The 26,284-nt window shown below is 32.6% G+C and overlaps 2 protein-coding genes across 2 annotated transcripts; one reads left to right on the forward strand and one right to left on the reverse strand.

Moving 5' to 3' along the window:
- The first annotated feature begins 4,196 nt into the window (after window positions 1-4,196).
- Window positions 4,197-11,501, forward strand: LOC130961242 (amino acid transporter AVT1A-like). Its single transcript, XM_057887001.1, has 12 exons — window positions 4,197-4,629; window positions 5,373-5,626; window positions 6,162-6,376; window positions 6,758-6,781; window positions 6,873-7,053; window positions 7,135-7,354; window positions 7,439-7,574; window positions 7,683-7,700; window positions 7,807-7,954; window positions 9,661-9,704; window positions 10,413-10,475; window positions 11,145-11,501. Exons 1-12 carry the CDS (start codon window positions 4,388-4,390, stop codon window positions 11,235-11,237), a joined length of 1,638 nt encoding a protein of 545 aa, XP_057742984.1. The 5' UTR covers window positions 4,197-4,387; the 3' UTR covers window positions 11,238-11,501.
- Window positions 11,502-14,617: 3,116 nt separating this feature from the next.
- On the reverse strand, window positions 14,618-25,920 carry LOC130961929 (uncharacterized). The gene is made up of 13 exons (XM_057887972.1): window positions 25,692-25,920; window positions 24,424-24,549; window positions 24,209-24,335; window positions 23,035-23,162; window positions 22,879-22,948; window positions 22,688-22,790; window positions 19,510-19,627; window positions 19,348-19,429; window positions 17,139-17,200; window positions 16,070-16,142; window positions 15,865-15,945; window positions 15,456-15,536; window positions 14,618-15,030 (listed from the first exon to the last, which is right to left on the reverse strand). The coding sequence occupies exons 2-13, from the start codon at window positions 24,456-24,458 to the stop codon at window positions 14,863-14,865; spliced, it is 1,128 nt and encodes a 375-aa protein (XP_057743955.1). The 5' UTR covers window positions 24,459-24,549; window positions 25,692-25,920; the 3' UTR covers window positions 14,618-14,862.
- Between the last annotated feature and the right edge of the window lie 364 nt (window positions 25,921-26,284).

Raw genomic sequence — 26,284 nt, forward strand, 5'->3', positions numbered from 1 at the left:
TTTTGTGTTATAAATTTTGGTAAATAATATTTTTAATTAATTTAAATAAAAAATATAAATTTTTTGACATAAAATTTATTAAAATTTAAAATTTAGACTTTATTCGATTTAGAATCGATTTTATTTAATATGATCTAAAAATAATATAATTTTATTGAGAAATTCTCCACATACAAACGTTTTTTATACAAGTCTTTATAAGTGCACGATCTTCTTCTTCTTGCGCACGTTCTTCTTCTTCCTCTTCCTCTTCTTCTTCTTCTTTTCTTTCGTTTCTTACCTTCTCTTTCTCCTTCTTCAACTGTTATTGCACGTTTTCACTGCACGTTCTTCTTCTTCTTGCTGCACGTTCTTCTTCTTCTTCTTCTTCTTCTTCTTCTTCTTCTTCTTCTTTCGTTTCTTGCCTTCTCTTTCTCCTTCTTCATTTACGTGCTTTTCTCTCTATTTTCTTTCTTCGTTATTCTCGGTTTCCATTGTTTTTTGACATCAAGCTCTGAAATCGTTTTTGAAGAAGAAAAAGCAGCAGGAGATGAGGAGGAGAAAGAGAAAGAGTTCTGAATTATGCATAAGGTGTACTTCAATGAATTTTGAGTGTATTTTTTAAATCCTTTAGGTGTAGTTTTTATAATCCTTTGGGTGTATTTCTGTAATCGTTTGGGTGTATTTCTATAATCGTTTGGGTGAATTCTTGTAACCGTTTGGATGTATTTCTGTAATTTTTGGGTGTCTTTCTGTAATCGTTTGAGTGTATTTCTGAAGTTTCATTATCTTCAAATTTGGCAAGAAACTCGTTTTCATGGAAGAAGAAAAAGAAGAGTCGTTTATAATGCATGGTAAGTAGCGCGTTTTGAAAACAGGAAGTGACTGAATAACGTGCGTTTATTTACTTTTAAATGTAGGAGTGTAATGTGTATTTTTTATTGGGCTTGTACTAACTTATAAGATTTATAAGACAAAAAAATTTGTATGTATAACAGACCTCAATTTTATTTAGTCTAAAACTGAAAAAATAAAGCCAATCATTATTTAAGATGGGACCCATGTGCATCCCTACAACAAACCACAACTCCAAATCAGATCTTACATTGGACCACCACTTTCCTCTGACAATAGACTTATTCCCACATGTTATTGCTATCCCGGTTTTTGGGTGTAAGCTTTTTAATAAATTATCATGAAACGATATTCTGACAAATATAACATAATTAATATGAACAAAAACAAATGGTGATCATTCACCAGGTCAGCTCCATCTTCGTGGCTGAAAGAATATACTGCGCATTTGACGCTTTTAAATTCAGCTGCCACCTTGCATCTCCTCGAAGTTTCTATCAATCAAGTAGTGGTATGGAGGTCTATTTAGCGCTGGAAGTCCAAGATTCATTCATGCTCACTTGGCGTGTTCATATACCGAGTAAAATCGGATTTGGTCTACTTTAGATTTGACTTTAAATATATATTGAATCTATTTTTTAGATTCTAATTTGGTTCTAAATCTGATAAAATTTAAATATTTTCAAACAACAATTATATTGAATCTAAATCAGATAAAAATTAGATTTTTAAAATTTTAATAATAATTTATAAAAAATTTATTTATGATACATTTATTTATAAAAAAAAATTTATTACTAAAAAATTAATATTTATATTTAAATTTAAATTTATCTATAAATTCTAATTTGATATTCTTTGATCTATTTTCTAATTCAACAAGTATAATAAAAAATAAAACAATAGCTTATAATTAATATAACATAGTATTAACATTAATTTAAAATATATATATCTTTTTAGTTCTTTAGGATGCATATAAATCGAATAAAATTAAATTCGCCTGATTCAAATTCGACCTAAAATAATAATTGGATCTATTTTTGAGACTCTTACCTAATTTTTAATCTAATAAAATCAGATCAAAGTAACTCTTAAAATATTTAGAACCAGACGATCAACACGTCTAATGCTCACCTTGTTTTCATGCTTTGGAAAAAGTTAACAAAAAAAAAGGTTAACTTATGACTTATGAGTGATTATTTAGACGGTTGTTTAATCCAATGGTAAAAAAAATAATACAAAAATAAACATTAAAATTAATCCTAAGAAATGTCAGTTAGATATTTTAGTTTTTTTTTTTAAATTATTTTACTTACAAAAAAATTGATCTCTTATCATTTTAATTGAAACTAGTTTATTTTAAAATATATTAAAAATTTTATTAGAAACTATAAAAAATTAATTTATTTGATAAAAATAATTCTTAAAAATTTATAAAACAATAAAAATTTATTAAAAATTAAAATATCTAATAAAAAATTCATTAAAAACTAATTTAAATATTTATGATAACACAATAATAAATTCACAATAACATGAACTCTATTGAAAAGTTTCGGCATGAAGAGTTACGTTGGTACGTGTTTTTTTTTTATCAGCATTTTGGTATCAATATTCGATAGCTTTTTGTCAAATTTGGGTATTCTGGCGTTAATGGAGCATTATTTGAAAAAGTTTATTGGTTCACTTATTACAGAGATCAAGCACCCACTTTAACTACCATTATTCATGAAAAGTAAAAATTAGTCGTCAATTAATTATTTATATAAAAATATTTATATAAACATCAAATAATTATATATTCACGTTTTCAATAAAATTTAATAAATAATTAATTAATTTTAATTTAAAATTTCAATTAATTAAATTTCATAAAAATATAATCAAATTTTATATTTATAATCAAAGTACGAATAAAGTATAAAACTAGAGTAAAAGATGATTTTATATTTATAAACAATTTGATTATGTTGCTAAAAAAAATTTTGATTATTCTATTACAAAATATTTGATTACTTTGTTGTAAGGAGTTTGATAACTCAGTATTAGTCATTTTGTCAAAGTACGAATAAAGATAAAACTAGAGTAAAAGATAATTTTTTATATTTATAAATAATTTGATTATGTTGTTAAAAAATATATAATTTGATTATTCTATCATAAAACATTTGATTACTTTGTTGTAAGGAGCTTAATTACTCATCAGTATTAAATTTTGTTAAAATAATATGTAAACAACACAAATTATACATAAAATATAATGACTAATTTAGTGATTAATTTTTTATATTTATAAAATTATTTTTGTTTTCCAATATATTGAGTCACACCAATTATTATTTGTGGCATTTATATAACATGTACACCATTAAAAAAATTAAAAATATTTAATAGATTTTATATGAGTAAATGTTAAAAAAAAAATTCAAGTTAGTACTTGAAATTCTAGGTGTAAATCAATTTATTTTAAAATTTAAATAAATTATATTATTTGCTAAAATTTAAAATGGAAAATTAACTTCTTACATAATTTATGTGCTTAGTTACTGCGTTGCTTAAGTAAATTATCGTTAAAAGAAATGCATAATATTAGATAAATTTAAAGTATCTTATTTTATATTTATTAATTATTATTAGAGTAAATGCATAATATTAAATATAATAAATTAAAATTATCTTATTTTATATTTATTAATTATTTCTAGAAAAAAATATAAAATATTAAATATAATAAATACATAATTATAAATCAAATTTTGTTATTTGTACCTTAAAAGTATAGGTTAAATATACTATAAAAAAATATTTTAATGCTATTTGTTATTTTTATGTATTAAAATCATAAAAAATTTTATTTTTGTAAAATATTTATTTCTTGTAATATGTTTAACCTATATCTTATGACACACGATAACAAAATCTTTATAAATATTACATATATGAAATTATAAATGTTAATTAAACAAAAATAACTTGACATTATTATTTTTCTAGATATATTGAAATTAAAAGACACCCTAAAAATTATTTAATTATTACTCTTGTTTAACGGAAATTTAACATTAAAATTAATAATAATATTATATTTACATGTCTGAAATGAGTTATTAACCTTTGGCCTTTGCAGTGAATATATGAATACAAAAAAGGAAAAAAAAATAAAAGAAAAGAATATTATGAAGAAGAAAACAAAAAAGAAAGAAATTAATATTCTCTTTCCCTCTACAGGTTTTCATCTCCATCCTACTGGAACTTTCTACCATCGTCATTCACTTGTCACACGCTACTTACTAGTCATGTCCCAGTCCCAGTTTTAACTTATAACCCAATTACAGCCACTCAATAACATTTTATTCTTCAAAAGTTTTGTTAAGTGTGTATGCATCATCATCATGGTTCATAAACAACTCACCAATAACACAAATTCTAACGTACCACGTTACCCATAAGGGAATAACACATAATAAAAATGCATATATATACACAGTGTGTTTTCTCTGCTTAAGTCTTGTGCTCTGAAGAAAAAGGGGTCTTGAGTCTTCTGGTTAGAATGGCGAGTAACGACAACATCGAAAACAGGAACAAGAAGAGCGAGAAAGAGAAGGACTGTGAGGAGTTTATGTTCGAACAGAATGAAGAAGCTGAACCTCAAGACATTGAAGCTGTCAAGTTCGAGAGCGAAAGCAGCAGTGGGAGTGGCAGTGACGACGACGACGACGACGATGGGAATCGTCATCGCAGAGGACATCAACCTGAATCATTCACTTCTCAGCAGTGGCCTCAAAGTTACAAGTATGATATCATCCTCTCTTCCTCTTCATCTTCTTCACTATCCTTTTTGTTTTGATTCCAATTAGCATTTCATGATAAGGTTTTGTATTCTTCTTCTTCTTCTTCTTCTTTCGGTGATTTTGTTCAACACAGTATCTCTTACGTGACTCATCCTGTATTAGTTTCTGCAATTTTCTTTTATTCGGAATTATTGTATACTTTGGATGGTCCCACCTCCGTTTTCAAAGCAATTTACACTGTCCTTTTGTTTTGGTTTTGGTGCTTGACTGATTTTGAGAAATTAATTCTTTTTTTCATTATAATATCGAAATTCGTGTAATTTTCTGTTTATTATTTCATTTTTATTTTATGCTGTTTTAATCCCTAGCATCTTCAACATGCACAAACTCGTTCCTTTTATTGCTCGACTGTGTATGTAAAAATTTGATGCGCAACGAATTAGTATGGGATACCAAAACAAGTCCATAGTCAAATTTCCAATAATTAGAGCGTCATATTAAGTTTTGCCCTGGCTTATAGCTAAAATATGGTGAGGGTTATTGAAATTCTTGTAGTGAGTGAAGTTTCCATATGAAATGACCTCTGTAGGTGAGTGGTTTTGTAAAGAGGTAAATGTATTTTTGGTTTTCTAGGATTTTTTAGTAAGCTTTGTTGGTACTTTCTGTTATATGGCGTTTTTTGTTAATTGGATCAAACATTAACTATTCTTGTGTTATTGTTTTTCATCCCCTTACTTTTGACAGAGAGACTACAGATTCTTATACCATTGCTGCAGCACCGAATTTCGAATCATTTCTACGAGGGCCGAGTTTTCTTTATTCGAGTTTCGCGCGTTCAAAGAGCAACTTGGAGATAGATGGAAAGACTCCTTTACTGTCAGGTCATGAAGGCATCACTCGATCATCAACATGGTGGGAGAAAGCTTCAATTCAAAGGCATGTTACTGGAGAATTGCCTATTGGTTATGGATGCAGCTTAACTCAAACAATTTTCAATGGTATACTATTTCATCTTTATCTGCTGCAATTTTTTTATTTTTAAACATTAAGCTTGGTTTTTGCATGTTTATCTATAAAATATGTTAGATTCAAATACTGGCAAAGACATTCCCCAATTATGCAATTTAGAATTTTTTTTTCCTTTCAGTAAGAAAAAGTTGGCCATTTGAGGTGGCTCATTCCAAAAAGTTAGTGCATATCACTATCCTTAGAGTGGTTATAATTGTAATAAGTAACCTATCAATGAAGTGAAGAGAAATATATACAGCTTTAATGAGTAGTTAGGCTGCATTTGGTAGTAGCATGGACAGAGGGGACACAAATTTTCAGTGTCTCTGGCTCTATATTTGTTTCATGTCCGAGCATTTTTTCCTAAATTTTACTGCTTAATTATAAATTGGAATTTAAAAAGTTGGTTTGTCTGTTTGCAGAAATGCTGAGAGATTCTATGAATTTTGTTTTCAAATATCAAACACTGATCCTAGTTTTCTAATTCTATGTGACTGTTTTATAATGTGATTCTGTACCTGGCAGGGATTAATGTTATGTGTGGAGTTGGTCTTCTATCTACACCATATACTGTGAGACAAGCAGGGTGGGCCAGTATGGTGGTGATGCTTTTTTTTGCCATTGTATGCTGTTATACGGCCACCCTTTTGAGACGCTGCTTTGAAAGTAAAGAAGGAATCATTACCTACCCGGATATAGGAGAAGCTGCATTTGGAAGATATGGCCGTATTGCTGTATCAGTGAGTCTTCTGTTTTTTCATTACTAAAAGTTAACTTGATTGAAAATTGTTGTGCAATTCTCGTTACTTCACATCTCTAATTATTGGATGCATGGACTTGAAATGCTGCTTTTCTCTTGATATATGAATATTGTAGTTCTTTTTTTATGTATTTATTTATTTATTTTTATCATGATCCTAAATGGTTTTGCTTCAGTTTTTATCTTGGGTTTTATAAATTATTAAGGGCCTCAAAATGTGTATAAGAATATTCCTATCTCTTTTTTCTCTATATCCGAATTCTTTGCTGTAGAAGTGAAAAAGGGTGCTTAGAAGCTTGAATTGGTGGTTTTACTAATCAATATATACTGATGTTATTGCTTTTGATATATTTTCTTGCAGATCGTTTTGTACACTGAATTATATGTGAGTGGCAACAATGTCTTTCATTTCCTTTGAAATACCTGTGTTCTGTTCCTCTGGACCTTATGCCTAAGATCTCTTTTCATGAGTGCAGTCATACTGTGTGGAATTCATTATCTTGGAAGGAGATAACCTTAGTAGTGTGTTTCCGGGAACTTCCATAGATTGGGGAGGTCTCAAGTTAGACTCTGTGCACTTGTTCGGAATTCTGACCGCACTTCTTATTCTTCCTACGGTTTGGTTGAAGGATCTTCGCTTAATCTCTTATCTATCAGGTTCCCCAAGGTCTTAAGAAAATTCCTTGTTTTCAATTTAAAGAATCTGTTGTAACTTGAACTTATTATGACAATCTGCAGCTGGAGGGGTTGTTGCAACAATATTGATTGTGATCTGTGTTTTTTGTGTTGGGACAATTGATAATGTTGGATTCCATCACACTGGTGAAGTGGTGAGATGGAGTGGCCTGCCATTCGCCATTGGTATCTATGGCTTTTGCTTTGCAGGACATTCCGTTTTTCCAAATATATACCAGTCCATGGCGGATAAATCACAATACCCCAAGGCATTAATAACATGGTATGGTACCTAACTCCTTTTATCACTAGAAAATAATGTGTAATTTCTACATTCTGATTCCTCAACTCATTTTTCTGCATGCAGTTTTATTTTGTGCGTTTTGATATATGGAGGTGTTGCAGTCATGGGATACTTCATGTTTGGTGACAGCATTTTGTCCCAGATAACATTGAATATGCCAAAGGGTGCATTTGCTTCCAAAGTTGCATTATGGACAACAGTGAGTTTGATACTTTTTCGGTCTCTAATTGTTACTTTTTAATAGCTTCAATCTACCTAAGATGTTTTTTTAAGTCTCTAATTTCGTGTTTCTTTACTCTTCTTTCAGGTAATCAACCCATTTACTAAATATCCTTTTGGCTATAATTTTGTTTATGGAAGTACAAAATGCGTAGGTTGATTTATCAAATTCATCAATAATTATATTTAACTTTTTTTCCTTAATATTTAACAAATATGCTCTGTTGATGAATCCACTGGCAAGGAGTCTAGAGGAGTTGCTGCCCGAAAGAATTTCTAGAACTTACTGGTGCTACATTCTTCTTAGATCTGCACTGGTTGCATCTACGGTTTGTGCTGCATTTCTGATTCCATTTTTTGGTAAGTCTGAGGCTGTCTCTGAAATATAAACTCTGGGCTATAGACCTATTCATTCATTCATTCATTCATTCATTCATTCCATATTATGATATAATTTCATAATCATATGTGCAGTATTCTGATGCCAACCTTTCTTTTTGTGTTATTTTGTTTCCAAATCATGAACCACATCCAAACTGGTTTAGTTTCTTCATTTATCTCCCTGGCATATTTTGAACCAAAATGGATGATTTGTCATATTGTAACAACTGTCATTTCAGCAGTTTTTAATATCTTCTAGACAATTCAATGTAAAAAACAGCACTAGACATGAAGGGAGTGAGCGTGAGTGCATAACTAACAGCTTTATCTTCAGAGTGAATTCCCTTACTTTTCTATTCCATCTTTTCTCGTATTCAATCACCACCAGTCCAACTCACAAGATCACTTGTTTCACTAGCTTGCACATACCTAGTTGGATTTACAACTGGAGCTCTCTTCTCGACTCCTACTATATAAGTTGAGTAACGTATCCCCTTTAAAATTCCCTAAGCTTGGTAGGATCTTTATTTTTATCTAGTGCAACCATGGAACAAGCAAGGGAAGCTTGCTTTCCGGTTTCCACATAGTAGCTTGGCCTAGACATGAAAAAATAAGACAGTTGGAAATGTAACAGAAACTGAATATTATTTTCTGATGTTCAAAGCTGTAAAAGGTTATTGGAGATAAAAACAATTGGTAATTATTACATGGCGCAAATCTAGCCTAACTTGCTCCTGTATTTGAGTTGTGCATCAAGTCCAACACGTTTGGCTTCCATTGCAAGAAACTTAACACATGTTACATGTATAATTGACAAGACTCAAAATATGATTGGGATTGAAGGAGGTCCTAAAAGAGAAATAATGTTGATAGAAGCTTCAAAATCAAAATAAGGGATCACCAGAAAACCCTTGAAGTCGGCCTCCATTTGCATCGCAACCCCATAGGAAAGATATACACTTGGACTTGAGGCATACTGCAAACATGCAAGATAACAAAACTTTACAGTATGTTAGCAACTTGGCCCTGTTTGCAACCCCCTAATAAGCAATGTGTAGCCGGGAAGTCGGAACAAAAGACAGTATACACAGGCATATGCAAAAATCACTGGTGAAATGTTTATAGTGATTGGCTGGTCCAACGGTAACCAACAGCCGACAGGCTCTACAACCTTGGCTTGATAGAAAGTGTAGCAGTCAGGTGTCCACTATGAATAGTTCTGATAGGGTTGAAAGTTGAAGAGTCAATTTGAAATGAAAAGAATCGCGTGAAGGTTATGGATAATTACCTCCGGGCCAGAGCTACTTTTCAATGCCATCGTCTAAAAAATGGTTTCAAATCATTGTGTAGTAAACATATTTTATGTTGAAGTTCAAAACTAAAACTTGCGTTGGGAGGACGTTGACATTGATTGCTTTTACTAATTCACACTTATTTTGTACTTTTTAAATTGTAAATATTGCAAGAAATGTGGAAGTAAGCAACTTTGTGTGCCATGTTCTTCTTCTGTCATTGATCAGTACCTTATCTACTAAGCTCTTACTGCTCTTGCTAATTTAAGGTGCTTAATAGTCAATAATCATACATCTAAATCTTTTTAATGATGAAATTTTGTATTAAAGTGGTAATACATGTTACAAAATTAAACCAAGTCTCACTCTAATATCCTTTCATTACAATTTCAGGGCTTGTGATGTCTTTAATTGGTTCTCTCTTCAGCATACTTGTGGTAAGCACTCCCTTCAGCTACTTATATTCATACAAATACAAATATTTCTTTATTAACATCTATGATTCAAACCGCAAATAAAAGTTCAACTGTCGTGGAAGGAATTTAGAAGTCATGATTCTGTTAAGATTGTTTTGGTGGATATAATTCATGATTCTTTAATCCCTTTTTTGTCATTTTTTGTTTCTTACAATTTTTATTTACATACATCAACCATAAAATACTGACTTTAATTGATTAGAGAAATACTCATGTGCATAATTGTCCTTGAAATTGAGGATACCATTTTAGTGGTGTGTTAGCATGCTATTCATATCCTATAACTAAATTTTGTTGTATGTTTAATGTATGTGCCTTATATTCATACCTACATGGCTGCATCTCATCTTATTTTTTTAAAGCAAACCTAGAGCCGCTAAAAAAATTTATTGAAAATCACTAAAAATGAAAAGCTGTACAAGGATAAAATAAGGTTTGTTAATATTAGTTAATCCAAATATATATATATATATATATATATTGATTTTACATATAAACATACAGCGACTTTACTTGCTCATTTAAACAAGCTAGACTTGTTTATAATGAGTGGGATGAGGTAGATATTTGTCCATACTCCATTCTGCTTTCCCTTATTGTTCTTGTTTCAGTTTCTTATAAGGAATCCCCATTGAACAACATATAATATTTGTATGCAAAATTTTTCAGTCAGTGATAATGCCTAGTCTTTGCTTTCTGAAAATTGTGGGCAAGAAAGCTACAAAGATGCAGGTAAGTACGTTTCTGATTTCATAATTACTCTCTAGTCCTTTATTTATATTTTGTCCATAGGTGTGATGAAATTATTAATTTAATAAAAAATCTAAATTCCACACTCACATGATTATAACTTATAGACTAATGTTAGTATTGAACAATAATACTTTCTAATTAAGTCAATACGAAATGCATGTAAGCTTTCAGTATTATCTGTCAATTTTCCTTATATCTATCGCATTCGTGTTTTATATTAATTGAATAGTTTCAACATTGAAGTACCAAAATTAATAATCATCTTTGGAAGATTATGAAGCTAAAATAGTTACCATGAATGAATGTTAGTGGACAAAATTACATATGAAAAAAAAATTAAATTAATCGACCACTAAATCCAAAATGTTTTATTTGTTTGGAAAATCAAACCAAAATAAGTTATTTTTTATTCTTTTTTCCAGTACATGATCTTTCACTGTTAATTTTATATTTTCTTTCATACGTAAGTTTGTAATAATATGAAACTTTTTAAGATAATTTTGGTACACTACTGATTTCAAAGCTTTGTTGGCTGTTGGACCGCGTGGAATTGTTAACTATTGTGAGCTCATACATTAAAAAAGCTGTTTTGAAAAAATTTCCTATTCATTCCATAGAACTCAAGACTTGTGTTGCTGGTTCTTTCAGGTTGCCTTGAGCATCATCATTTCAGGAGCGGGAATCATTTGTGGACTCCTCGGAACTTATTCCTCTCTGCTAGATATTGCGAATAGTTACTAAATCAGATCTTTCAGCACTGATCATGTTGGTTAAGTTATTATGGATTCAGAGTTAGAAATTTACCTTATATGGCTAGTAGTGGAGCCATTTGAATTATTGCGGGAATAACTTGTAATGAAGCCTATTTAATAGCTTGCTTTGAACGAACCAGAACATTTCATTATCTAGGTTTGCATTCTTTTTAGTGGAGTATTAATGTCCTATAATCGTGTTACTGTTGAATAATTATTAGTTTATGCCTTGGACTCTTATTAGTTTGCGTTTTGACATTGGCACAAGTGCTTTGATTAGTTATTTATGATCCTAGATGAATTGAATCGGAGGAGAAATCTCTATTCATTGATTGGATAGCAGAAATGAATTTTTCAGTTAGAACTTCTAACAGCCTGAAAGCTATCGATAACTAACTAAATTAATCATCCAGCTAAGCAATTTTAACTCGGTCAGATCTCTATAAAAAAAAAAAAAATTAACTTGTTCAGATCACGCACTTGCTCAAGTTCTGGCTTATAATACAAGTTGCTAAGTTTAAGCTCATCAACATTCCACCTCCAGTTAACAATAATCAACACTAAAGCAATGTGGGATCTTCTTTCAAATTGGGATCTTGTCATGAAACATTGTAATGAAAGTGATGAAACAAAGTAAATGGTCCTAGAGCTAGTGCTAATGTGAAAATATTAGCTATTTGGTTTTCTGATTTGATTAGATGTGATTTCAATACATCAATCTTAGTTTTTTCTTTTACGATGTGGCAGTAAGGTTCAATCTGCTTGCTCCCCTATGAGCATAGGGTTTGTACTTTGTAGCATTGTGCAGAATGGGTTTTTTTTTAGACAGAAGAATGAACTTTCTTAAAGAGAAATCGTCTAACAACATTTTTATCTCAGATAAAAAAACATTAGATCTAATCTGAAAAGGCAGTTAAATATCTTATATATTAAAGATTTAAATTTTTTAAATTAAAAAAATTTATAATTTAAATTTTAAAATTATCCAAGATATGTGCAAAATTCTTGATATGCGATATAATATTTTTGATAGTATTGTGTTGAAAAATACTGAAAATTTTTAAAAATTTCAGATTTTTCATGTATAAGGTAGATTTAACATAGTTGTGTGTGGTTATCGATAAAAGTTACAAACCATTTTTTTTAAATTGAGTTATTTTCGATGGACCTCATAAATTACTGTGAATTATTTGGAAAGGTTTAGATGCATGATAAGGTTGAGAGTAATAAGGAATTTTATGATTTTTTGCACGAATACAACTTTTACATTTAAGTAAGGAAGAATCAATATTCTTAAACAATCTTGGAAACAAATGTTTGAGATATGAAAAATAAGAGTGTCCTAATCTATTGTGCTAGAGCATTGTTTGGTCCTTTATAGGCATAGAACTATCCTCTAAAATATCCTTAAAATGATAGAGTCAATCCATCATCTTAGCACTGCCAATCATCTTCTTCGAGATCCGGTATTAAAAAATACTATAACACCCTACCACATAGAGTCTTATGCTTAAGTTATAAGACTGAGGTAACAAGGTATTACAACCTCTAAAAGTAAAAATATATATAATAATAGTTGAAAGGAATTTTATAACTAGAAACTTTTGAAGGAAAGTCTAAAACAAAAATCGTAACGCTCACGTCAACGAAAAACTTGCGTACGAAGAAACGTAGGATATATGTATATGAATAACAAAAAAGGAGTGTCAAAAATACAAATATTCAAACTCTAGGCTCAACTTGCGAAGCCATGGTTGGCTGGATATTTACATAAATATATACAAGATAAACCCAAAAGGTCCGAAAGATAGCTTACAGAACTTGTTTCTTCAAATCAACTTCTAAGAGGGACATAACATGATCTATGCAATGGAGATATAACGTATCTACATATTTATATATCAAAACCAAAATAGAAACCCATAAGGCAAGAGTTCTTCACTTCAGAAGCTTCCAGAATGCCTCATATCCTGCATCTGAAAACTACAAATATTATATGGAGTGAGAACCAGAGGTTCTCAGCATGGTAACGGTGCCCACATAACTAACATATAATGTTTCGGAAAAGCTAGAGACGATCTTAGAACTTCCGACAACAGATTCAAATTTAAACCTATTCTTTACAACCATAATTAAGCCATAAACAAAGTGGGATAGGTAAGGGTTCGAAATTTTAACTCAACCTAATTTGATCCTTTAGCATCTCACCTTCTTCCATCCCTCCAAAATTCTATATAACAGATAACCAAAATACAGACAAAGCAAGCATAAGAGGTAATGAAGTCCACATTCAAGGTTACTAGCTTTTGGGTCATACCAATACATCTGTTTGTAAGCATGATAACCAAGCTTTTCAAACAACTTTTTCAAGTCAAAATAGTTCACCAAATCAACATCCAGGGGACCACTTCTTGACACTACCATTTATGTAATGAAGTACTCCTCTGTTGTCCTTAACAAAACTACCACCGCATTGAAATACAGGAACTACAAGCTCAGCCATTTATGTATGTATATGACAAATTATGAAATTAACAACACAGTCAAACTCAGCTTACTAAAATTCTAAGTATGCATTATCTAACTTTTCTACAACAAATCATTATCCCTATTTTAAATACTTTCATACCAACCACTTCTCCTATATTTATGCATGCATACCAGAGCCACTCATACAAAATATACACATTACTAAGTAATTTCCATTCCTGATATTCACTCAAAACAAAATATTCAATAAACACAACAATGCTCTTCATAAGGACAACCTAACAATAATCGATCAATAAATGCAAAATGCTTATCCCCAGTCAAAGACGACATAGACACAATCACGAACAGCATGAACTCGCAACTGCTGACTTGCTATGTTGATCACTCCCAAAATAACATTAATGCAGGTCAGGCTGGTGAAGATGGTGAAGTTCTTGACAGGGATGACAATGGTCACATGAAGAGAGTGGTTTTCCTTGTAAAACCTAGCAGGGAAAAGAGTCATTCGTAATTTCATTTTTGGAGTGAATGTGAGGAATCTCCCATACGAAGGGTCAATTTCCAAAACGCAACATAGGGTACATCTATAAAACGGGTAGGGTACATCCATAAAACGGCGTCGTTTTTGCACAAAGGAGACCAAGGACCAATTTGTCCCTTTTGTCCACATGGCACTAATCGTGTGAGGTGACAAGTTAACACAATACATAGGACATTTCCAGCTAAACTTGACGAAGCAAACTGGGCTAGGAACCTAATTGACTAACGGAATTAAATGTTGGAAACTATCCAAGTAATTAATTTTTGTTTGTTAAGGACTAAAATGTCTAATCCGAAATTTTTTAGGAACCAAAATGGACAAATACTCAAATAAAATAAGCAAGCAAAAGAACGCCATATAATTTATAAATTCAATGCCCCAGCTTCAGCTAAAAGTTTTTACATCAAATAGATTACCATTTATGTCAACTACATATAGTAGATAACATATGGTTTATAATTTCATTCATGTTTCAACATAAGAGTGAGATCTATCAATCACTACTCAAACTGGCAATGAGTGCATGTGAGTTTAACTGAAATGGCCGCTCAAGACTTGGGTTTGTAGAGTTTACATGAACCTAGGTTAACATAGTATCGTCCTCTTCTCTTCTTATGTATGGAGGAGGCAACAAGCTGTCCATGTTAGCAAAAAGATATCCACGGCCGCATGACGATTCAGCAAGAGGTGAGTCTAAGACTGAATCAGGAATTACTGCCAAGGTTTCGTCCAAAAGTGCTTTGATTGTCTACAAAGTTCAAGGAACTCAGTAAGCATTCAAAGTAAGCAATGCAATAAATGAATCATAAAAGAACAATTACAGCAAATTATGATGTAAAACATAAGCCAAATTTTGAATTAACTTGCCCACAAGATGTCAACACAACAATTTCATAAACCATTTAATAAGTTCTTTATAAACACGATAAGCACATTCTTCTGTTGTTAGTTCCACAGATAACCTGTCTCCTTACAATATTTAGGAGTATGCTTTGTGCAACACCACAATATCATACCCGTATATAATCGATGAAATTAAGAAGACTTGGAGACTTGCTTGGTTATCAAAGTCTTTTTTTTTAACAGTGGATGTTGATAACCTCATCTAAAATTATATTACTTTAGTGACGCAGCTCTAGGTACTAAAAATCTAGGGTTTTAAAAGTAATATACCGAGCAAGTTTGGAGGGCAGCATCTGCTTTGCGTTTCCAAAGTCCATTCCCAGGCTCAGAATGAAAGAAACCAAGCAAAGGCTGCAGAAAAAGTAACAGATGATCATATGATAATAGTAAAATATATATTGGAAGCAGAAAGTCCGAAAATCAATCACATTAAATAGATATATAACTTGCTTCCTGCAAGTGGAGGGAGGAAAGAGGATCAGTCCAGGCATTGAACCATGTATACCAAATTATAATTACATTACAAGTATATTTAAGAGAATTGAAATCCATGCCTTCATCACATATCAGCTTGCTATTAAAATTACATTTCTGTCAAGAAACGTTCATTGAATGACGGGCATTATACAAGAACAAATTTTGAAAATCATCTACTGAGGATTATTCGTGCTATGCCCACCTTCGTTATATCCCGCACAGTAGGCCCAAGACCATATTTCATCAATACCGAGTCCCCATAAACTTGATATTTCTCAAGGACCTTGATGAAATGAGAGGGAGAAAGAAAATAAAAACAAAGCATGATATAACCTACGTCATTCCAAAATATAGATAAAAAATTCAAGCCTCTGAATACATTCAAAGCCAAAAGACTCTAACCGAACCTGTCGACGTGTAAGACTACTTCTTGATGCACCATAGACTGCAGTATCAATGTGTCCCAAAAGGTGCCAAGGGCTGCAGAGATTACCAATGATGGTTATTCAAGCTACTGAGTATCAATTCATATAAACATCATGAAGTCCAACCAATAGTGAAATCTTATTAGAGAAATAAAGTCACTTAAAGTCTTCAACCAAAAAACTTAACACTTAGGGGAATTAGTACAAAGGTAATTAACATGACAAAATAGTGGCAAACAACTGACTCGACAGGAGTTGGATCCCTGTCACTACTATTTATTACATACAATTAAGTCTCAGAATAACATCTCAAGTATGTCCTTCATCAAACTCTTAAGCCGGAAGAGCATTTGGTTGAAAACACGTTAGCACAAGAAACCTTTCAAGTAGCTAGACTTTAGGGCTTATACTTCTAGGAAGTTAATTCCAAAAATATGCATAGCTGGGAAAATCTTATCTAACCCGCAATGAAGATGTATATAACATCCAAGTTTTCACGAAATAATATCGTTTGCCTTCATGTGCACACAGCATGCATAAAAATAATTTCTGATTGTTACTCATTAATGGTGACAGAAAGAAGCATGCACCAGGTAATAGACCACAGCTGCACCAGCGCACCTAGCACTCCTAGTTTTAACCATTAATAGACCATTGTAGAAATATCAGGTTTCTTTCATAACATAAAATTTATGTAAAACAATTTTATGCATTTTGTTAAAAATTTGAATGTTAACTTATGTCCAAAACTAAAACAGCTTACTCTAACACAAAGTGCTCAAGTGGAAGAACAATGCAGTTGGACTAATAAGATGATAACTTACTTCAAGGTTTTATCCAATTTAAGAATTACAATGGGCATTCATCATTTTTAACCTAAAATGTCAAAATCACTTTTACAGGAAATTGAATGGAAGGGCAGATTCCCCTTCTCGTTTATTGAAAAGCAGAGCCAGATATAACAGAGCTAGATACTTTTTGTTTTAGATTTCACACAGTCAAAGTGTGAAAAAGGAGGTTGGGGCAGAGAGATTTGGTATTTGAAACTTACTTGTTGTATGCTGCTCGTCCAACCATAACACCATGGGCCCCAGCCATTCGAGCTGAATTGATCTACAATCAAAGTTGTCAAGTAAAGGAACAGAAAGAAGCAGAATGACAATATCTACCTTTTTCCTTTAATAAAAGCAATATGTATCCGTTAAAAGAACAATTTCAAAGCTACAACACTCACCAGCATATCATGCCATCTATAAAAATAAGAGGAAGACAGGGAATAGCATGAAAAACGTAAATCAAACTCATGAAGAAGTAAATAATATGAAAATGGTGTCCACAAATTTTAGCTAATGCAATTTCATCTTTATTATTGTATTCCACTATTATAATGTTTTATTATTAATATTAACCATTTAAATGTTTACATAAAAATATATTTAATCTATCCAGAGATACTCAATTTTCATTGATTGAGCAATATCACATAGACTGTAGCACTTGCAAACAAAGGAAACACGTGTAAAACAAGTTTGAGATTTGTATAAGCAAGAAGAGAAACCATAAATGGAGCACAAGAGAAAGAGGAGTTAACCAATAAGTAAAGGTTTGCAAATTGCAACCATAAGAGGTAACAAGAGAGGGGGAAGAGACAGAAGCAGCATCTGCCAATGAACAAAGAAGTTGTGGAGAGCAGAAAAAAAGGTGCATATTGATTAACAGTGGAAGATTCAGAACACATGTAACACATAACTTGGATTTCACATGTGAATTGTGAAGGAACTTCAATGGAGATTCTACTTGCCATGGATGTTGACTATCAAACTGAGGTTAGTAAGAATTGCAAATACAAAACAGGTTCACAAATGAATTTATGAGATGAATCGCCAAAAAAAAAAAAAAAGAATCATATACCCATTTTCTGAAGTCATCAGAATGTCAATAAGACTGCTATTTTGGCTATGATCTACAATGAGTAAATAGGACTGCTAGAATGTCAATAAGTCATTATCTACCACATGAAATTCATAACACCATTTCTTTCAAATGGAGATTATTAGATCTCCACCATGCTATAAAAAAAAGGCATTGCCATGCACTTTTTAACATCATTATGAGGAAAGACTATAGAACCTGATTTAGGTTATTCAAGGATAGAACCTGAAAGCTTGAAGAGTATTTTAAACGGCTTCATGTTTATAGTGATGGTTTGTGACAGGGCCCAAAGATAATATAGCAGAGCCAGACCCAATCTAGTGCTTAAACAATTAAACCAAGGCTGTTAATTGTCCATATTACTGTTTGAAAGAAGAGAGAATTCAGATAGAAACAAATAACCCTTAGGTTCAAAAACTTTGCTTTAGACACGGCTTTAATAAGAACATCTTAGATTGTTAGCTGTTCCTTATTGGGAATGTGTGAAACTAGCAGCTTGCCTCCATAACTCTCTCTATCATAAAGAAGAGATTCATGTCATGTGTTTCGTCCTATATTGTGTAAAGCTGGATTATGTGCTAACATAATACCACTGATACCATATTATAGTTTGAGAGAAGAAAGATTTCAGAGAGAAACAAAGAAGTTCAGAAATGTGTAATTTGTATAAGTTTAACGCTAATCTGTGTGTATATATATAAAGAAGCATAGCTTGCTACATAATCTAGTCCAAAGAGCAGAATAGTCTTTCATACATAAGTAAGTTATGATAGCTGCAACAACCTTACAGCTGTCCTATCCTAGCTGGCTCTAATCTTATAACTAACTCTAACTCACTCTATTAGTTCATCATCTACTAATGTATTTGCCAAACAATAAATTTGGAAAATTACTCCACTCAACCAGTCCCATCAAAAGTTGGAAAATATAAAAAAAAAAGCAATGCCAAGACAAACCGTATCACCTGTTGGCAAAGCAATGCACTAGATAAAAGTCCAAATCTCTATAAATCTAATCCAGCCCAAAAGGAAGACAAAAAGGTGAGGCATGCTAAACCAATATAACCAACTTGAAATAAAAACACACCAAAGCTTGTAGATACCAAACAAAAACAAAACAAAATTACTGTTAAAATATTACAGGATATAGCATAGTACTTCTGTTTATCCCACACATAAATAAAATGAATGTGCACTTCAAATATGGATGACATACTTGATATGGTCATAAAAGAAGAGATTAAGAGAATATTAAATATATTCTTTATCACAAACTTACTATCATTGGATACCAAGTCTCAATCACATGAAATATCGGCCAAAACTCACCTCATCAATACTAGCAATGCCACCATTAATTGTAAATGTTAAATCAGGAAAGTCCCGTAAGAGACCATAAAAGTATTCATATCTGCATTGGAAAAATATGATACATTATCTCTCTAATTAAATAATATACTAGACTACAAAACTCAAATTCCTGACACATACTTCAATGGAGGAATACTCCGATTTTCAGCAGGGGTGATGCCATTAAGTAGTGCTTTCCTTGAGTGAATTATGAAGTGCTTAGCAGGTGATAAAGAAGAAACCTTGTAAATGAAATCACCTGATAAGAAACAAAAGTGGCAACATAAAATGTCAATACACAGCCTGAATAACAAAGGCAAGTATATAACTTTGTATTCTGATAATAAAAGAATGAAGGGTTTTGTATAAACAAAAAAAAAGGAAGAATATATATATATATATATATATATATATATATATATATTAGAGGACAAGAGATCCACTTCAATTTACAAAAATAATAGCAAAAAAATAAAATAATTATCCCTCCAATAAATCAAGCATACTTCGTACAAAAGGGTTATAATCTTCACAGCACAAAGATGCCAAACGTGTATACTTATTATACAAGACTTGGTAGTGGAAAATTCTGTTGCTATATATATGAAAATTATGCTCCAACTGAAGTAAACAATAGTGCCATGTAATGACATGTCACAATGATTTCACTTCTACCCTTTTCCCAAAGCCAAGAAAAATAGACCAGGACAAAGTAAGTCCAAAGTTTTGGGACAAACCACACACTAGCTAAAGATATCTAAAGAAAGTATATAATATAGATTTACCATGGAATGTGTGGAACAGATTTATAACACACCAAATTTAAAATAAACCAGAAGAGACAGCCATAAAAGACCTTGGGACACTGTTTACTACAATTAAAACTGAACACAAAACTAAGGTATAAAAACTGACATATAAATCACATCCATATTAATGTAGGATAGAATTCCAATAAGGTTTTATTGCATCCAGAAATCATCAATCTCATTACAACAACCAAAGTCAAGGAAAACAGTCATTGAATTCCTACATCTCAAGAAAGAAAGACAAAAATAATTCAAAGAAATCATTAATTAAGGATTTCTCCTTGACAAAGTAGATTAGGAAGTCATTATTATATTAACCAACAAGGGCTAGTGCAACAGTAAGCAAGCTTCAATGCGAGGGACAATTGTGTAAAAATATTTCTCCTTGTCATTTATTTGTGTAATAAGAATTATGACCTAAAAAGAGGTTCATACAGGACTGACATCAGCTTCTAAATTTTGCAACCCTGCTTCATTTTCAGTTTCCTATTATTTGTATAGGCTGGTAGCATCACAATTTGGTGACAGCTGAGAAGTCGAGGAGTAGAATATGATTCTTTTGGGAATAATTGCAACTGTGATTATAGGATTCAACAACAGATTTGGTATTTATTGATGCAAAGAGAAATAATCAATGTGCTTCCCTCATGATATATATTATAAGATGTTTCTATGGCAGTCAATTTAATAAGACTCTGTTCTTGACCTCTATATGGTGCTTTGATAATAAATACTTAAAAGGAGTTGCCAGGTCACACTTTAGAGAATAGGCATGTTGATGCTCTTTTCAACTTTTCCCCTTAATCTGGTTTGCTTCTGCTATGGAGCATTCTTATTTGCCTTTTGCATGTACTTTCCCTCTTTCCTTTCAATAAAATTATTTTTCTATAAAAGAGGGGGGAAATCTTTTCAAAACTTATATAAGACAGAAATAAATGATAGGGTTAAGTATGATTTTGGTCCCCAACGTAGGGGCTGAAAATTTATTTTGTCCCTCGCCTTTTTTTCGCTCCAAAATGGTCCCCAAAGTTTCAGTTTGTTTTAAAATCGTCCTTTTTACCAATTATATTTTTTTATTACCAAATTACCCTTTATTAAAAAAATTATAAAATAAAATAAATATAAAATAAATAAATAAAAAAAGAAAAAAAGAAAGAAAGGGGGATACAGAAGTGGGGTGGGTAGGGAGAGAAGGGGGGGGGGGGGGAGGCCGAGAAAAGGGGGGGAGGGGGGAGGGTGGAGGGGGGAGAGAAAGGGGACCCATGCCGCTGCACCGCCGCCCCCGCCCGCCGCTTCTTCTTCTTCTTCTTCTTCTTGCCGCCGCACCCACCGCCGCACCGCCGTCCGCCGCTTCTTCTTCTTCTTCTGTAAATTCTGTGAATTGAATTTTTTTTTTGTGAAATTTCTGGATTTTTTTGTGAAATTTGTTGTGGAATATTGTTGTTGCTGAAATTTAAATTTGGAGTATTGTTGTTGCTGATTCTGGGTTCTTGATGATGATGATGATTTTCTGAGTTGAGTTTTTGTTTGTCTGAGTTTGAGTTCTGGATCTGAGTTTTGGATCTGAGTTCTGATGAGGATGACGATGATGATGTTGATTTTCTGAGTTCTGGTTAGTGTGATGGAGATGGTGATGGAGTGGCAATGGGTGGGGGTGGTGGTGGTGGTTTTGGTTCTGGTGGTGGTGGCGGTGGCATGATTTTGGGGAAGAAGGGATAGGGGCATTTTGGTCCGAAGGACCATTTTAAAACAAACTGAAACCTTGGGGACCATTTTGGAGCGAAAAAAAGGCGAGGGACGAAAAAAATTTTCAACCCCTACGTTGGGGACCAAAATCATACTTATCCCTAAATGATAACTTAAGTCCTTATTTTCATTGGTATTCGCAAATGGAGAAAACACTGATGCTCGTAAGTTCCTTTACTACATAAAAATGTTTCCTGCTAAATACTTAATAATCATACATTCTCTAGATATGTTATTTGTTTTTCCATTAACAGTTAGCTACTAACTGCAACCCAATTGTTACGGAAACAAACTTGATATCTTCATTCTAAGATCCTAGCAGGTCACTATTTGCTTTCAATTAATAAATAGTAATTTCAATGTTATAGTAGTAAATCCAAGGGTTTTGCGAGGATAAGAATCCCCAATGTACCTACTTATCAAAATAAGGGTGAAAAAGATAGAATTCCCCATGTACCTAATCAATTGGACAAAAGCAACACATGTTTTAGCACAGCATAATTTAAAATGCTTATAAAATGCAGCAGATTGAAAACAGTGCAGCCATACTAACATAAATCTAATAACTTGGAAAGTAGGCTCAAATGGAGGATCAAAATGCATTAATGCAAATAACCACAACAAAATGGCTTTTGCGGTTTTGCCATGCCTTGACACTGAACAGGGGCAACCTTCCCTTCACTATGATGAATTCTGTTTCAAAAATTCATAACTTTACATTCTTTCAATATGAATAGAGAAAAATGAACAAAGAAGGACCTTACACAACTCATTGTAAGAATCATGATTGTCCACGCCGATTCGACACTTGACAGTAACTGGTACATTTGTATTGGCAGCCATTACTGAAATAGCCTCAGCAACAAACTTTCCTTGTATGCATTAAATTTCTATATTAATGCAGATAAGACAAAGATGTTTATATGTAACCTTAATCAAGGATGATTTTTCTAACCTTTGGGTCAAGCATAAGACGTACACCAAAGCATCCACGCCCAGCTACTCTTGGACTAGGGCATCCACAACTGATATGCATTGAAAGTAATAAATTCATTTTGTTAGAGATAAAGACAACAATAAAGCTCTGAGATTTAAGGTGATAAGAACAGACTTGAAGTTGATCTCATCATAGCAATAAGCACTAGCAAGTTCGGTTGCTTTTGCTAAATTTTCCAAATTACTTCCTCCAATTTGCAGCACAATTGGATGTTGATCTGGAGAATATGCCAAGAACCTGTCCTGACAACATATAAAAAGAATCAATGGTTTTTCAGCACCAATTTATTCAACACCCTTTTGTTAGTTTGTGTTCATGTACACACATATATGCCCACAGCATAGATATAATCAAAGCCTTCAACTAGAAAAAACAATCCATACTGGGTAAGCAATATATTTTATCTCATTGCAGCAACAACATAATGGCCTATCACAGATCACATACATGTTTAAAACATTTATATTTTATCTCATTGCAGTATCTTATCCACTCTTCTAACTAGAGCCTCTTGAAGCCTTCTCCAACATGTTTAAACCACTTAACATGAGATTCTAATGCATTTTCATTAATAATTACAACATTAAGCTTAAGTTCCTATTGGCATTTTACCGTCTAACATTTAGTCTCATACAACTTTGCCAGTCTAATAGTTGTGTGGTAAAATTTACCAATAAGCTTTAGTGGCACTTTTTTATCGCAACAAAATCCCAAACACTCTTCCACAGTGACCACCTAACTTGAATCCTATGGTCATCTCCTTCTATCTCTCTATTACTCGGCAATTTAAACAAGAATACTTAAATCTCGAGAGCTTAGTGCGATGTTACGTCCAATTTTCACCTCATGCCACCATAAGAACTTAAATAATCAGTTAATTTTAAAATAAGGAAGAGAGTGAACCCAGACACACTAGTAAGATTGTTACCTTGTGACATAGAAACAATTGAAGGTCATGGGTCCAAACACTAAGAAGTAAGAACAGTCAAGGACACTCTTTCTACTTGCAAGTGCAGGATTGCTAACTTCATATATTTTTACTTCCCCCAAATCCCACCAAATGGCAGCTTCAAGAACTCTTATGCCAATTTAGGGCAACATAGAATGGGCCTATGTGTCAATTATGCTTCAAATCTGAATAGGTCTTGTATGATGAGGCATGTTCAAGATAAAGAAATTTGTCTGTGTAGGTAATATCTTAAGATTTCAAGAGACCTTTCCCCATAGAAATTATGATAACTTGTTATTCATGCTAGGAGGGACCCAGGACTTATCTTTATAAACTTACCAGATTTCCCTTTTGATAAACAATTGTTTCAGCTGCAAGCATTTCTGTGTAAAGCCAAGAATGTTTTGATATGAGACGTGCAAGAGTCCTATAGTGATGGTCTGTCCAGTCCATCATTGGAGCAACACTGAAATCCAAGGAAAAAAAACCAGATTGACATCATTTATCAAGCAAAGGAGAAATAGAAAGAAAGCTTAGATAAACAGCAAACCCACCTAAACCAAGGAGGAAGATGGCGATTTGCAACCATCACAGCTAAGCTACGTGATTCCTCCTTCTTAGTGGAAGAAGAGAACAGCCCCAACCTTCAAAAATTTCTCGGTGCTGCACCCACTCACAATCTGCAAAAATTTTCAAATGATATTTAGACCTAGTAGAACTTCATACTTCTTTCACTAAACTATGGCGTGTTTCCCATATATCCATTCATCATAAACCAACCATCCAAAAATTCTTCAGGACAACAGATTTAGGTGGAGGAAATGCCTCAATTCAGAGTTCGAGCATGCCCCATGTTTCTTAACAATCTATCAACAATAGAATCCTCAGAGTTAAACCTAAATGCAATAAGAAGGCCCACCAAATGTACCAAGCCATTGGTACCCATTCCATTCAAAACACCCGAAACTCACGGTGCAGAACCGAAAATAAGCGGTGGAGTTAAATGGTAAACAAGAACATAGTCAAATCTTTGCAGAATTATGCAGAAACAACAGTAATCACTCACAAACGAAAGCTTATTTTTACAAGAAATAATACAAACTAATAGCATATATTCTTTGTTGCTTCGTTTGGGTTGCTTTAGGTTACTCCATTGAAAATGTTTTAGGTTACGCCATTGCAGCCGCATGGCATATGAAAGAAAAAACGAAGGTTCTAGTATCTGTGGCATGATAATGGAGCATGTGAAATAGCACAGGAAGCTTTCTAAAATAATACATGTGAAATAGCAAAATCTTCAAATTACTAATAGGTTCACCATTAAATACACTAATGGAAACATAATGAACAAATAACATCCAATATCCGTAACTACGACATCCAAATAACATGCAGAAACTTGCCACTGTGACATCAAGGTAAATACTTAACAATGGCACCCACTTGTAACTGTTTATATAATGATATTCATATCCAAGCTAAAGCAATGTAACACACGATATGAAACCTCGACTAATCTATCATCAACTGCTGATCAAATCCAACAACCTAAAAGTATTCACCATTGGCGGGCTTAACACACTAACGAGTAATCAGATATCAACCAGCCCTACCTATAGCGAAGCATGGAAAATTTTCTTTTTGGCAATTTCGAATTCTAATCACTTATCAATCCCTCAAGCCCAATGCATCACTAACATCCAATACATTCAGGAAAAACATAGCAATGGTGTATAAAATGCAAGAACATAGCACCAGGAACGACACAATTTTAAAAAAAAAAATTAAAATATAAAAGATGAAAAAAAAAAAGGAAACAAACCTGAGTAAGTTAACCGCGGCGTCGTTTCCACTTGTGACAGGGGTCGGCCCTTTGTCGAGCTGTTGCCGTCAGTGGGTGCAGAGGCTTCTTTGCTTCAGACGATAATGCTCTCCTTTTTCCTGCCCTGTTCCTTTTTTATTTGTGAAATAGAATTTTGCTGATTGGATGAAATTTAAGGACATCTAAATTGGGCTTTCAATAGGGCTTTCTTTGTGGGGGATTGTTTCTGCATGTGAGCAGACTGGAGAGGTCAAGATAGAGGGGGACTTTTTCCATGCACTATCCAATCAATGGTGGTAATAAAGGTACAGTCAACTATAATCAATTACCTGGGGTTTTAGGCCCGTTTTAATTACCAAAAAAAAAACTATAATCAACGGTGAAAACTTATGTACAGTCGATTTCACGTGAAATTGATAGTAGAGAGTCGTTAAATTAGAAGATTTGACTAATTTGACTAAATTTTTATCTAATGACTTTCAACTATCAACTTCACGTGAAGTCAACTGCACCTGAGTTTTCACCATAATCAATTACCATTTTTTTAAAGAGGATGTCAATTTAAATTATTATAAAAAATATTTAAATTTTAA

Source organism: Arachis stenosperma, chromosome 2 (genome assembly GCF_014773155.1).
Source record: "Arachis stenosperma cultivar V10309 chromosome 2, arast.V10309.gnm1.PFL2, whole genome shotgun sequence".
NCBI classification, from domain to species: Eukaryota; Viridiplantae; Streptophyta; class Magnoliopsida; order Fabales; family Fabaceae; genus Arachis; species Arachis stenosperma.